Below are 15,089 nucleotides of genomic sequence, written 5' to 3' on the forward strand. Positions count from 1 at the left end.
TTGTACAAGGTAGTTTTAATATACAGGCTGTATATTATACAGTATAATAATTTTTTTTTTTCAACAAAAAAATTTCAAACTTAATAGTAATATATTTTTCAAACTTAATAGTAATTAATTTTTTTAAATTAATAAATAATTTTATTAATACAATATATTAATTATTTGATTATATAATATACAGTATAACTTTATTTCCATAAAATAATTTCAAACTTAATAGTAATTTATTTTTTAAAAATTAATAAATAATTTTATTAACACAATATATTAATTAATTAATTTTAAATACATTGTATACTAAAATAAAATAAAAATATTACAACCAATTAAACAATAGATAATTTTTTTAATAAACAATAATAATTAATCACAAATTTGATGAAAAAAAAATATTTATCAATAATAATAGAATTTAATAAAATAAAAAAATTTTTTGGACAAAAAAAAACAGTTTATATATATAATGATATAAAATATTACATAAATTATTTGTTTTTTTTAAATATATATATAATTATAATATTATAATAAAATATTCAAACTTTAAAAATAAAACAATTCAATAATAATTAAATTTTTTTTAATTATTTAATAATTAATTCACAAATACTTTATGTTTGATATGTTTTACAACAACAACAACAACAACAATAATAACCAAATAAACAAAAAACTGGTTAAACCTTTTCGCCGGACGACTCATTAATATTATAATATAACTGATGATTAAAGTGATGCAAATCAACGTAACCGCACTGTTGTTCACACATTTTGGTCAACTGTTGACGTATTTCGGTGAACGTCAGCCGCCGGGGACAGTCGTGTTCCAGACAACGGGCCATCAATTCGGACAATTGGTCGCCACAATGTTCGGGTCGATCGATTCGGCCCCCGTCAGTACAAACCCAACGTATAACTTCGTGGGCAGTCTTGCCTATATAGGGTGTCGACCCCAGTGTTACGATTTCCCATAGGAGTATACCGTACGACCAGACATCGGATTTGGTAGAAAATAGGCCCATCGACAGGGATTCCGGTGACATCCATCGGACCGGCATTTGGCTACCGGTGCGCTGTTTATAGACATCGCAGTCCTTGTCCCGTATGCTACGGCTTAGACCAAAATCGGCAACTTTACAGTTCATAGTGTCGTCGATTAGGATATTACGTGCGGCTAAGTCTCGATGGATTATCTATGAGATTAAAAACAAATTGGGATTAAAGAATATTCTGTTAAAAAAAATTTTTTTTAAATAATTAAATCGCTTACTCCATGACTACTAATAAATTCCATTCCTTTACATATTTGATATGCAAATAAAATTAAATCTTTATCCGTCAATAATTTATTATTATTTATTGAATCACTTTTATTATTATTATTATTATTATTATTATTATTATTATTATTATTGATATTATTATTATTATTATTATTATTGATATTACTATTAATAGTATTATTATTATTATTCTGATAATTATAGTTATCAAAACTATTACTATTACTATTATTATTATCAATTGATTTATTATATAAATTATTATTATTATTATTATTATTATCAATATTAATAGTTTTATAGTTAATAATACTACTATTATTTGAATTATTACTATTACTATTTTTATCATTACTATTATTATTATTATTTTCATTATTATTATTATTATTATAAATATAATATGTTTTATCGGTTCTATGTTTTCGTAAATATGATAATAGTTTCCCATTTGCCACAAACTCCATGATTAGAAAATATGGCACTAAATCAATGCAATTAAATAATTAAAAAATTAATTAAAACTTTTTATTTTCAAAAAATTAATGATATTTTTTTTTTGGTTACCATTTTCAGTACAACATCCTAAAAGTTTGACAACATTTGGATGATTACCCAATTGAAGCATAATATCCAACTCTTTCAGTAGATCTTCCGCATCGGTTTCATCCGTATTGACTGTTCAATTGATTTTCAATAATAAAAAAAATTATTATTATTAAAAAAAACTTGTATTTTATATAAAAAACAATTTATTTTGATATATATAGAAAAAAAACTATATATCTATTTATAATAAATAGATAAATAAGTTTTTTATATTTATTTTTTAAAAAAAATACTAACTTTTATTAGTTTTGACGGCAACTGTCTGACCATTTTTGTGGCCATTTTTTATTTGCGTAACCCTAGCCTTCCATACCTATTATGGATTGAAATAGCATTACAATTACAAGTATACTAAAAACAACAAAAACAACAACAAAGACAACATACCTGTCCAAAGTTGCCCTCACCGAGTATATCAATCATTTCCAGACACTTTCGGGAAACTTCCATTGAATAGACGCGTCGGCTTTTCAGGTATGTTGGCTTATAGCTGTTATACCATACGGTACTCGTATCGGTAATACCACCACCACCACCACCACCCATACTACCGGTGCTATTCATAGTGTTGGTAGTGCCAGTGATGATACCAGTGGTGTTGGTGTTGGGATCGGCTATTAACTTATCGGTTCCCCGTTCGACCAGCTTATAGGTAATGTGTCTGATGGGGACATCGTTGATCAATAGGAACGGGTTGTCGGTATTATTGTTGCGCGGATTGTCCGCCGATTTTTTACCGATTTTTTTAAGGCCTCCCGAAGCAGCCTTACCGCGAATACAGCGTCGCTTTAGATGCCGGAGGCCACACATCACAGCGCCGATCAGTGCCGGCGATACACCGATTATGGCAATGATGTATATCTGTGTGGTTGTTGTGGTGGTAGTGGTCGTCGAGTTGTTGCTGTTGGTTGTCTGACTACTACCGGTGCTTCCGATGTTGTCCCGGTATAGTCGATGACCACCACCACCGCCTCCTCCTCCTCCGCCATCGTCTACAATAGACTTCTGGATGGCATCTGTAAGCTCTTTGTCCAGCGGTTGCCGTACAAGATATACACGATATTCAGTATTATTATTATTGTTGGCTATACTGTCTATGTTTGGCACAGGTATCAGCATCGATGTCGTACCACCACTACTACCACTACTACTACTTAGGCTTTCAAGTGCCGATTCAAATGATATGCCGCCTCCTATTGTTGTACTACTGTTTAGGGTTAGGTCGACAGCATTGGCATCGTATAACAGGCCAGTGATGGTCACAATTAGGACAAACATTATATGTTTGTTTGACTGTCTATCTATACGACCCACTTATAACTTCATATACATGTTGTATATATACAAAAAAAATATTATAGTTTTTAATTTTTAAAAAAATATAAATTCATTAAATATATTAAAAATTTTTGTTGTTTTTTCAGTTATTTTTTTTTTATCAAACAAAAACACGCATTTAGTTTATGTCGCGCGGGAGGCGCCGCCGTCCAAACAAATAAATGGTCGACACATTAGTGGGTTATTATTATTATTATTATTATTATTTGTATTATTAATATTTTATGGGATGTATTGATGCGTTGAAAATAATAAACAATTACATCACTCAGTCGTTTAGTTAGTATTAGTTTTTAGTTTTTCTCAATCATCAAAACAAAATCCAAGGCAATTGTGTTGTCGACTATTTTTTACTACTTTTTTTTAAAAAAATAAAAACTATTTAAGAAAAATAACACTAATATATAATATATGATATGAAAAGTTGTTTCTCTCTCTCTCTCTCTCTTTTACTCTCTCTCTCTCTCTCTCTCTCTCTCTCTCTCTCTCTATGGTAAGGCTTATATACATCCAAACAGTTTGTATGTTTGAAATGTTCTCTCTCTCTCTCTCTCTCTCTCTCTCTCTCTCTTACTCTCTCTCTCTCTCTCTCTCTCTCTCTCTCTCTCTCTCTCTATCTCTCTCTTTCAAACATTCAAACTGTTTGGTATATAAGCTTTAACATAGAGAGAGAGAGAGAGAGAGAGAGAGAGAGCTGCTCGAGGCTAGAGATCAGCCATTCATACATAACTATACATACGATCCAAACATCCGACGACCGACACGATTGCCATTCAGTTTATTTAGTTATGTTTTGTTAGTCAGTCAGTCAGTTAGTCAGTGAAATAAATTTGTGAATCCAATGAGTAAAACAACATTTAATATAATAATTATTTTTTTTATTATTTTATTAAAAAACTTGTTAAACAACTTTCACCATTGGTTTTCATTATTATTATTATTATTATTATTACTATACTATTATTCAATTTGAATTCAATTCATTCAAGGATTTCTTCTATTTTATTAATTACAGTAAATAGTTATATATATTATGTATAATACACAGACACACACACACACACACACACACACACACACACACACACACACACACTATAGTATATAATAGATATTCATAACATTAAAATGGCATAACATTATACATATTTTTAAAATTTTTTTGTGGCTTCAATTTTAAACTTTTTTTTTAAAAAAAAAATTATTAACTTATAATTAATTCAATACATAAGTTGAATACATATCCATAACTAATACTTTTAACAAATTTTGAAAATTGAATACATATTGTTTTTATATGGTTTTAATAAATATAATGAAAACATATATATATATATATATATATATATATATATATATACCGGTATATATATATTGTTTATTTAAAATTAAATAATTTGATATTTTAGTAATACCGGAAAAGTGCAAAATAACATTGTATTTACATAATATATTTGAATATAATATATATAATATAATATACTGTATGTAATATAATATTAAATTTTATAAACTTATATAAAACTTTGATGAATAGATTATTTTTTTTGTTTAAACGATAAATACAGTAATATATTATATGATATTATATGGAAATTATTTTTTCTATCAATTTTGTTTTCAATTTAAATTCAATATATAATATATATATATATATACTGTACTTTTCAATATCAATGATATAATACTACAGTATATTAAATTTAATACCAAATTTATTAAAAATAATAATAATAATAAAAATTTGGAAACATTTTCAATTAAATGAATATTTATTTTATTTTTTGTTATAAACAATAATACCATTTGAAAAAATATATTTTTTGTATTCAATAATATTGATATACAGTATACTTAAAGTGATTCATGTTTTTATAATATATATATATATATATATATATATACAGTACTAACAAATGTCAATGTCATTATCAAATATTTTTATTGAAAATAAAAAATTAAAAAATAATAAATGTGGGTAGTCATAATATTTGAAATATTTATAATATAATAGAAAATTTATAATTTTATATTAAATAAAAAAACATATATATTTATATATAAAATAAATTGCAAAAAAAATTTAGGAGTTGTTAAGTCATAAAATTAAAATAATAACCAAAAATAATTGCACCTAGATAAATTTATACTGTACAATATATAATTTGTTTCAAACATAATTTAAAATGTTAAAAAACTTTTTTTTAAATAATAATAATTAAAAAATAAATTTAACTAGATATGGAAATTGATAAATAAAAATTATCTTGAGCATTTTTTTTAACAACAACAATGTATTTAAGTATAACCACCATGAATTTAGATAAGTAAATATCAATTTACATTATATACTGTATATATATATATTACAGTAGAGTATTATATCTTATAAGTTATAAATAACATAACTTATAAATATAACATAACTTTATTTTTTTTAAATTATACCGGCTAATATTTTTAAAAAAAAAATATCTATACATTTATACTACACAGTATTATACAGAGAGACAGTATGTTTGTTGTGTTGTCATTACATATACACGCCTATCCTCATCATTGCACAGTTAGTTACAGATATACATGTAATATATTTGCCCAGTAATATGGGATAAACAACCAACAAAATAATAGCATGTTTTTGTGATTACATAGATTGTGACTCATATACATTATCAATAATATGACTGACTGTACATTGAGTTTGTGATTACAATAAAATACTGTAAATAAAATATAATAATAATACTAATAAAACACTTGTCATTTTAATATAACATTATTACTAAGCAAAAATAATAATTATTAAATTTTAATTATTAACAAATAAAATTATATATATATATAAGTTTAGTACAAATAACTAAAAAATCATTTTATCAAAAATTAAATATTAATATAAATATCAATTGTTTTTTTTAATATAACAAAAATACAGGTATGTCATATATATATATATATATATATATATATAATTAAATTATTGTATAAAATATTTGTTACTATTTTATTATTATTAATATTGTTAGCAATTTAGTAGTCATAAAAATTATTATTTGATATACAATATATATAAAGTCTATAATAAATCATAAAATTTAATTAATACTATTATTAATAAATATATACTGTATATACAGTTAGTTATAATTTATAACATTTCATAAAAAAAATTATAATAATTTACTAATACTTTGAAAAAAATTATTTTTTTTCAACTAATTTATTAACTATTTGTATAGTTTTGTAATAATAATAATAATGATATAAATCATTAATATTTCAGGATTTAAATACTAATACTATTTAAAAAATCTATTTTTTATAGATTTAAAAACAATGTCTTCATCGCTATCATCGCCACTATTGGACTTTACGTTTAAGATATACAAACAGTTAGCCGCCGCCGATGGCCAACAAAACGTAGTATTTTCGCCCGTTTCCTTATCGGCCGCCCTATCGCTGGCACTGTTGGGCACCGGCAGTACAACTGGCCAACAGCTGGCCCTGGCGTTGTTTGGCAAAACTATTGGCCACCACTCAGCCGCCGATAGTGAATATGAATCGCTGGCCAAACAAATTGGTGAACTATTTTCGGCAACATTGGCCAACAATTCGACAGCCGTCCAAAATGCAAACCTTATCTATACGGACCATAAATTTACAGTTGAAGAGGAATACAGGCGATTAGTGACCAAATATTTGTCGGCAACGGCCCGACAATTGGATTTCAAAAGTCGGGAAGCAGTTCAGGTGATCAACGCTGACATCAGTAGTGCAACTAATGGCAAAATTCAGGATATCATCCAAAGTATCGACAATATGACGGTCGCTATACTGGCCAATGCCCTCTACTTCAAAGGTGTCTGGAAATCGCAGTTTAATAAAGACCTGACATTTACGGACAAGTTTACGACCGCCTCGGGCAACAAAATCGATGTCCAGATGATGTATCAGCACTACTATCAGCGATTGCCGTTCGGCTATAGTCAACGATTGAAGACCCGAGCCGTTGAACTGGACTATAGTAATTGTGAGGCCACTATGTTGTTGCTATTGCCCGACGACGATAAGGAGGACAACCAGACATTAGGACAGTTGGTTAGTCAGTTGAATGCCGAAACACTCAACGAACTGGTAGCTGGTATGCGCCGTATTGAAGTAGATCTGTATTTACCGAAATTTAAAGTGGAATCTAGTCATCAGCTAATACCGGCGCTAAACAAATCGGGAATTACCGAAATGTTTGACCAGAGCGGTGCAGCCGACTTTAGCCGACTATCGGCCAATGGTGGTGTCTATATATCTCAAGTCTACCAGAAAGTAGTTATCGATATGTCCGAAGAGGGTACGGAAGCAGCGGCCGCTACAGTCATTGTGGCCAACTGTATGTCAATGCCTAGGATGGAGACGTTCAAAGCCGATCGGCCATTCCTGTATCTATTGGTCACCAAATCGGCTGGCGATGACAACAACCAGATATCGTCGATACTGTTTATGGGTGAATGCAATGATCCCAGTGCTTAAAAACTACCGGTGTATATATACCACCACTACTACTACTACTACACTATATTACTATTAGACAAAAATAAAATTTAAAAATTTATTTTTTTATTTAATTAATTATTATATATTTATAATTATTATATAAATACATACAGTATTGTTATTGTTGAGAATAAAATTGTTGTTTAATTAATAATTTTAAAAAAAATTAATACAACTTTTCATATAAAAAAATTTATATATAAATTACTGTATAATATAAGGCAAATACAGTATAAGTAAAATTATAATAATAATAATAAAACTAAAAATAATTTATATAATTAATAATTATAATAATAATAATAATTAAAAAGTATATATAAAACAAAAAGTTTTCACATATTTCGGTACAGTATTTCATTATATATATCAATATCGGGAAAGGCATACATACATACAGTACATACATACCTGTAATAACCGGTAATTAAAAATATTAAGGCAATTGTTTTGTTTAAATTAAGGCATTCATTCAATAGCCCCAGAGATTTATACTTTTTTTTTAAAAAAATGTTTGCGTTTTTTTTGTGAGCAAAAAAATAATACTTATTTATATAAAGCTATTTAAAACATAGAGAGAGATATATATATATATATAGAGACGGGGGACGGGATGTGCGGACAGTGACCACTCATGTGGTAGTGGTGGTGGTCGGGTCTGTGTGTGTGTGTGTGTGCGCATCCATATCTAATCGGTGGCCAATCCACTACCGTTACTTTGGTTACTACCGTTGTGCGGCTGCTGGTGTTGTTGGTGTCTTTGGTCACCGACATGGGTGGCGGCGGCCGTTCCCGAGGAGGAAGAGGACAGTTGTTTTTGATTCATTTGCATCTCTTTTTGCATCCTATCAATCATTTCTTGCATCCGATGCAATTCGGCCTCTTTTTCCTGAAGTAGTCGATCTCTTTGCAGGTCATCGGCCGACGACGCTATACTAATACTGTCCCCGTAATTGCTTCGTAGGTCCGAATTGGACGATCCGCTAGTTGTTTTGTTGACCAATCGCTGGGATCGATAGTTTTCGTAATGTAAATCTTGGGTAACTTCCCTCAAATCTTGCATATGTGTGACCAACATTGTCCTGAGTTTAACAAAGTCCGAGTGTTCCGGGTTTTCCGTTTCGACAATACCCCACGGATATGAACGGCCACGTACTTTGCGACCTTTGACCTCGTAGGTCTCCAACGATGACGACACCGCAAACGGTATGGCCGACTTCAGCTGCCGAACCTGTTCCTTATAGTCTTCATCTTCGTCGGGATCGCAATCGGGTATCGAATAGATTTGTATGGACTGGGCTTTCAGGTCGGCCAGTATACGCTTTTTGGCCGTCAATAGTTCATCTTTGGTCAGAAAATCGGATTTGGCCACAATCGGTATGACATTGACTTTCTGATGCAACGATTTCATTGTCTGTATGTCCAGCGGTTTCAGACCGTAATTGTTTGGCGATATAAAATAAAACAGACAATGAATACGGGTATCGTTAATGTGTCGGCGATTTAGACCCGATTCGTGATTCAAATATTTTTCGTATTGTTCGTCGATGTAGTCGATGATCGGTCGGCAACAGTCGGACGAGTCCAGTGAATCGCCGAAACCGGGCGTATCGACCACTATAGGTGGAGGTGTGTCCACCGAAAAAAACAACTAATTAGTCAATCAATCAAACCGATGGTCAACTATCATAACTAACCGGTTAGCTTGAGTTTGACGCCCCGTTCCTCAATATCCAGTGTATTGGTTTCGATCTTCAATGTCGACTCCAGTTGATCGCTGACCGGCGGTATACGGCGGGCTTTTTGAACACCAATAGGATGGGCGGCGGCGGCGGAGCCGGGAGTGGCGGCAGTCGAGGACGAGGCAAACATCGACTTGATTAGCGTAGACTTGCCGAGACCGCTATCGCCGACCACCATCAGCGTAAACTCGAAACCTTTTTTCACATATTTTCGGTGGACCTGATTCGGTAGATTACCGAACCCGAGATAGTTGGTGGTCTCAACCGACATAACTATCCTATGTGTGGTTAGTATAGATGGGCGGGTGTGTGTGTGTGTGTGATAGGTCTAGTAGTGTTGCGATATCGGTCGGTGGGTTATGACAAGCAAGTGGTGGCCAATAGGACGGACGGACGGACGGGTGACAAATCAATCGGACAACTAATAGTACCGCAAATAATAAGTTAATTAATTGATGATAAAAAAAGTTTTTTTTTTTATTGGTTACCGATTATTAGGCTATAGTTTACTATACATTGTGTATATGACTGACTGTTTTAATGTTTGAAACAAACAAATAATTGTTTGACTGCTTTTTCAAACATACAGTACATATGCTATGAGAGTGCGCCCTATTATGTACAGACAGTACATGTATTTACTAGGGTTGGAAAAATACAAGGTTTTTGAATTTTTTTTGTTGAACTTTTTGTATAATACATGTATTATACAAATTTTAAAACTAATATACTGTATGTTAAAATAAAATTACTTTTTAAAAAATATTTAGTAAAAATATAATTACTAGAAAAATGCATTATTATTATAATCGTTGTTTTTTTAAGTTATAAAAAATCAAATAATTTAAAATACAATTCAATAATAAAAATAATAATATTAAATCTATATTTATTATTATTATATGAAACATGATTTACTTTTTACTATATCAATGCTTTTTAGCAATAGGTGGCCCTAAAAAAAGTTTTTTTGTTTGTTAAACCAAATTGGTCATGTATTATACTGTACTGTGCGTATAATACGCTTTGTATTATATATATAATATATATTATATATACAAACATTTTGTCACTGCCAACACTGGTAGTTAAGGTACGGGTGCTCTCAAACTTGATGATGGCTTTATACATGTATATTATACACTGTATTATACAGTCTGTATAATATACATGTATATAATATACTTGTATTTTAAAAACAGTTGACTAATTTTGTTATAGTTTGTTTGACAGCACTGTTATGTACACTAACTTTCCTATCCTCTATACTCCCCTTTTTTTCTCCCATCCCATTCAATTGTCATCCGTTTTATCTATAAATATATCTTCAAAATTATTTATAGTATTATTTATTTATAATACTTTTATTTTGTGTTATAAATTTTGTTGTAAATCTCTAAAAACAATATATTATTATATATAACTTTTTTTGTTTAATTATATAACTGTATTAATCTATAATATCATAAATAAATTTATAACTTAAATGATAAACTCCTAAATAATTAATTTAAAAAAAAAATTAAATAATAATTAATTAATTAAAAAAAAAACTTGTAATGAATTAATTAAACATTATATTTTTTCGACATACATATACAGTATGTATACTAATGTATATTTATTTTAGTAAAATAGACAATTTGTACTGGATAATTTTTTTTTTATAAATTAAACAAAACAAAATTATAATATTTATCTAGCTAATTTCATTAGTAAGTTAAATCAATACACATAAATCTAGCCTAACTAATCAAATGTAATTTATAACTGTGATTAAAGCCCTCCCCTTCCCCCCCCCCCGATAACATTATCTTAATTATGATTTATTATAATTAAACAACATTTATAGGTAGTATAACTAAATCACATAATTATTATACAAAAATTTATTGCGAAAGTGGTGAGGGGTGGGTGGGTGGGTGGGGTCCCCTACCTGGGTGTCTAAATTAATTAATAATAGTATATACAGGTAGTAAATAATAATAATAGTTTCAATTTTTTACACACATATACCTACCATATGTTTAAACAAAAATATACAGTAATTTATAAATATATATTACCGTAATATATATTATATAAATTCAAAATTTTTTTTACCCAATATGTTATTATATAATTATTACTTTAATTTTTCATATTTTTTAATTTTACATTCAAAATACAGTATCAAAAAAAATAAATATATATATAATTATAATTATATAATACTACTACAAATAATAATAATAATTTACAATAATAATTGTATTGCACACATACATACATAATTATTTGGGGGGGGGGGTAAATCAAATTATACAATACATATAAACAAAAATTAGACAATTATAGTTATATAAATTAATAAATAATATATTAAATTAATAAATTACTTAATTAAACAAATATATATAAATAAATACAATTAATAAATAAATTACATTTTATGGCAATTGTTTGGGTACTACACCAACAAATAACAAACATTTTTTGTTTGTTTGTTTTGTCGACCACTTTATATATACGGTATATTCAAATTGATTTTTAAAAAATTATTATTACTATTAATTTGTTTGTTTGATTCACACAATTACTGATTAATTATTTATTTATTTATTTATATACTAATGGATATAAATCGGCAATTCTTGTTGTTTATGGATTTATTGTCGAAACGGTTCCAATAGTCTAACATTTCTTTGGTTAGCCGTCGAGCTCTGGCGTATTGGACACTACAACCGCCACCGCTGCTGCCGCCGCTGACCACACCAATGGACAACCGTTTTCGGTGGACAAGCGATCGCTTTCTATTGTTGTTGCTGTTGTGGTGATCGTTGTGACACCAATTGGCAATCTTCTGGCAATTGTTTAGCGACTGTTTTCGCTGAATTTGTCGCCGTTTGTAAGCTCTGGGTATATCTTTGCGGGCCATTTCTGTCCACAGGCGTCTACGGCGGGCATTCATTGACGACTGATAGTCGCTGACCAGCGGCAAACTCGTTGAGGTCATTGTCATCGTCATCGGCGTAGTAGTAGTCATCGACTGTTTATTGTTCAGTAATATCGATGATGAACTGGTGGTGGAAGTAACTGACGGTAGATTTGGTATCAAAAAATTTGTTATCAACTGGTGTTGTTGGTGTGGGTGTGTCAGTGGTGATGGTGTCGGCGTCGGCGGCAGCGGCTGTGATGATAATAATAATGTTTTTTGTTGTACAGTTGAACTATACATGTCGTCGACAGTGTCGAAGATATTATCGGTCAATAGACGATTGGTTACATAACTACTACTACCAGTAGTAGTGGTAGTAGTAGTTCCGGTCGATAGTTGTTGTTGTTGTTGTTGTTGTTGTTCAACATATGGACTATCCGTTTGAAAGATCTCTTTTGGCAGCTGTGTATCGTATGGTATGTCGTTTAAGTCGTTGTTTAAAATCTTCTTCAGTTTTGTTGCAATTTTAATTGAATTTGTGGTGTCGTCCAGTAGTAGCAGCGGTGACGGATCAGTACCGATCAGTAGAGCCGATGATAAACTACTTCTACTACTACTACTACTGGAGTTTGTTGTGGTGATGGCGGCCGCGGCGGCGGCTGCCTCTGAATACAATGATTTAATTGGTATCATATCGGCAACAGTACCCGTGATGACTGTTATCGGTGGTATAGTTATTATTGTTGGTTTTATCGACATTGATGTCGTTGTTGTTTTTGTTGACTTTGATCTACCGTTTCGGTGGCTCTCCTTTTTGGGCTTTTTATTAGTAGTGGTGGCGGTTGTGGTAGTCGTTGTCTTCATGGACGACGACGACGACACCATAAACTCATCTTGAATTGGATTCAATAGACTTGTACTGTTGTAGTGTTGTTGATATTGTATAAGCTGTTGTGGATCAGCAGCGGCTGTTTGATGGCGACAATCGTCCCTAACTTTCTTATCCAGTCTATGAAAGCGAAGCATTTCGCGAATACAATCATCGGATTTCATGTTCGCCGCCGACAACGACAACGACAACGACGACGACGATGACGACAACAACTCTAAGTCGACATCGGATTCATCATCTGTTTGATGGCCGCCGCCATCGAGAATGACATCTTTAAGCCATTTCTTTTCGTTCTTCTTGACTTTCGACAGACTATAGATTCGTGTCTTTACAGCTGTTTTCGACTGCTGTTTAGTAGTCTTGGCTGTTGCGATGGTATTGAGCTCTTCGTCCAAACTTTTTTTTATAGGGAAATACAAGACAACATGTTTTTAATAGTCTATATTGTCGGCCGCCGCCGCCGGAAACACACAATCAGTGGCCAACCAACTAACCTATCGTCGTTGTTGAGTGTCCTCTCCACTTGAGCTATCAGACCGTCCAGACTGCCGATCGACGTCCAATCGAGTTGTCGTTGTGGTCGCCGTCGCTGCAAACACATAGACGCCGCCGTACTATTGGCCAACATCGGTTCACATCGGGTACTGCCGATATTCATTGCGTAATGATAGGGATGATGATGGCCACCACCACCGCCGCCGCCACCAACACCACCACTGGCCACAGTATCGGTCATTGTGTGGCCGTTATTATCATATAAAGTGGACACTAATAATAATTAAGTTGACTTTTTTAACACTATATAGCCGTACAATACTTTTAACTAAATAACAAATCAATTGATAATTAATTTAGTTTCTAATAATTAATAGAGTTTTATGGCATTTATTATAATCACATTATAATAGTTATAACAAACCTGTTGTCCTAAGTTTTAATGGTCCTAACAATCAATCAATCAATTGATATAATCAAACAGTTTGTTAATAATTTTTACACATGTTTTCATACATACAATACAACTAACACACAAATAAAATCAATAAATTTTTTTTTATATAATAATTTTTTTTTAATTATTAATAAAAATGTTTCGTAATTTACTAATAATTAAATTTATTATTAAATTTATTAATTCAATTAGTATTCACAAATCAAATGTGTATTTCAATAATACATATGATATGATATATCCATTCAATGTTTACTATTAGAGAAAAAAATATATCATATATTTATTATTAAATTTTTTTTCACTTTCAATGACTGTATAATAATAATATAATAAAAATAATATCAATAATAATAAATTACGTCAAAAAATATAAAACGTTATTTTGAATGAAACAAAAAAGTTAAGTTTTTTTTAAAAATAATTTATATCGTTATTTATTATCAATAACAAAAAAATTACAAATAAAATATACACATGTATGAATTTACCCCCCCCCCATTTCCCCCAAATTAAACTAGTTAAAACTAGTTATGATTATTATTATTATTGAAACTAAATAAATAAATTTTTATTGATTGATATCAAAATTATTTTATATCATCTGATTAGTGACTTATTTTTATTTAATAATTTTTATTTTATTATATAATAAATTTTATCAATAAAATACTACTGTAATTAAAAAAAAAAATTATAACCAATTATAGCTAACAATAACCAAATCTAACCAAAAATATAATCATCTAAGTAATCATATCATTAGTTATTATTATTATTATTATTATAAAACTTATTTTTG

At 30.0% G+C, this 15,089-nt stretch overlaps 4 protein-coding genes across 4 annotated transcripts; 1 reads left to right on the top strand and 3 right to left on the bottom strand.

Moving 5' to 3' along the window:
• Nucleotides 1-680: 680 nt before the first annotated feature.
• On the bottom strand, nucleotides 681-3,322 carry LOC128953561 (tyrosine kinase receptor Cad96Ca-like). Its single transcript, XM_054299050.1, has 6 exons — nucleotides 2,283-3,322; nucleotides 2,133-2,208; nucleotides 1,854-1,964; nucleotides 1,684-1,770; nucleotides 1,274-1,368; nucleotides 681-1,196 (listed from the first exon to the last, which is right to left on the bottom strand). Exons 1-6 carry the CDS (start codon nucleotides 3,171-3,173, stop codon nucleotides 681-683), a joined length of 1,776 nt encoding a protein of 591 aa, XP_054155025.1. The 5' UTR covers nucleotides 3,174-3,322.
• A 2,782-nt stretch (nucleotides 3,323-6,104) lies between these two features.
• On the top strand, nucleotides 6,105-7,819 carry LOC128953560 (leukocyte elastase inhibitor-like). The gene is made up of 2 exons (XM_054299049.1): nucleotides 6,105-6,171; nucleotides 6,562-7,819. The coding sequence occupies exon 2, from the start codon at nucleotides 6,573-6,575 to the stop codon at nucleotides 7,758-7,760; it is 1,188 nt and encodes a 395-aa protein (XP_054155024.1). The 5' UTR covers nucleotides 6,105-6,171; nucleotides 6,562-6,572; the 3' UTR covers nucleotides 7,761-7,819.
• Nucleotides 7,820-8,317: 498 nt separating this feature from the next.
• LOC128953512 (septin-1-like) lies at nucleotides 8,318-10,120 on the bottom strand. The gene is made up of 3 exons (XM_054298996.1): nucleotides 10,015-10,120; nucleotides 9,482-9,947; nucleotides 8,318-9,401 (listed from the first exon to the last, which is right to left on the bottom strand). The coding sequence occupies exons 2-3, from the start codon at nucleotides 9,795-9,797 to the stop codon at nucleotides 8,473-8,475; spliced, it is 1,245 nt and encodes a 414-aa protein (XP_054154971.1). The 5' UTR covers nucleotides 9,798-9,947; nucleotides 10,015-10,120; the 3' UTR covers nucleotides 8,318-8,472.
• Nucleotides 10,121-12,109: 1,989 nt separating this feature from the next.
• Nucleotides 12,110-14,360, bottom strand: LOC128953521 (serine-rich adhesin for platelets-like). The gene is made up of 3 exons (XM_054299006.1): nucleotides 14,255-14,360; nucleotides 13,830-14,158; nucleotides 12,110-13,731 (listed from the first exon to the last, which is right to left on the bottom strand). Exons 2-3 carry the CDS (start codon nucleotides 14,069-14,071, stop codon nucleotides 12,129-12,131), a joined length of 1,845 nt encoding a protein of 614 aa, XP_054154981.1. The 5' UTR covers nucleotides 14,072-14,158; nucleotides 14,255-14,360; the 3' UTR covers nucleotides 12,110-12,128.
• Between the last annotated feature and the right edge of the window lie 729 nt (nucleotides 14,361-15,089).

This window comes from Oppia nitens, unplaced genomic scaffold (genome assembly GCF_028296485.1).
Source record: "Oppia nitens isolate AA-2021 unplaced genomic scaffold, nextdenovo-longstitch-racon4-pilon3 scaffold22_pilon_pilon_pilon, whole genome shotgun sequence".
Lineage (NCBI taxonomy): Eukaryota > Metazoa > Arthropoda > Arachnida > Sarcoptiformes > Oppiidae > Oppia > Oppia nitens.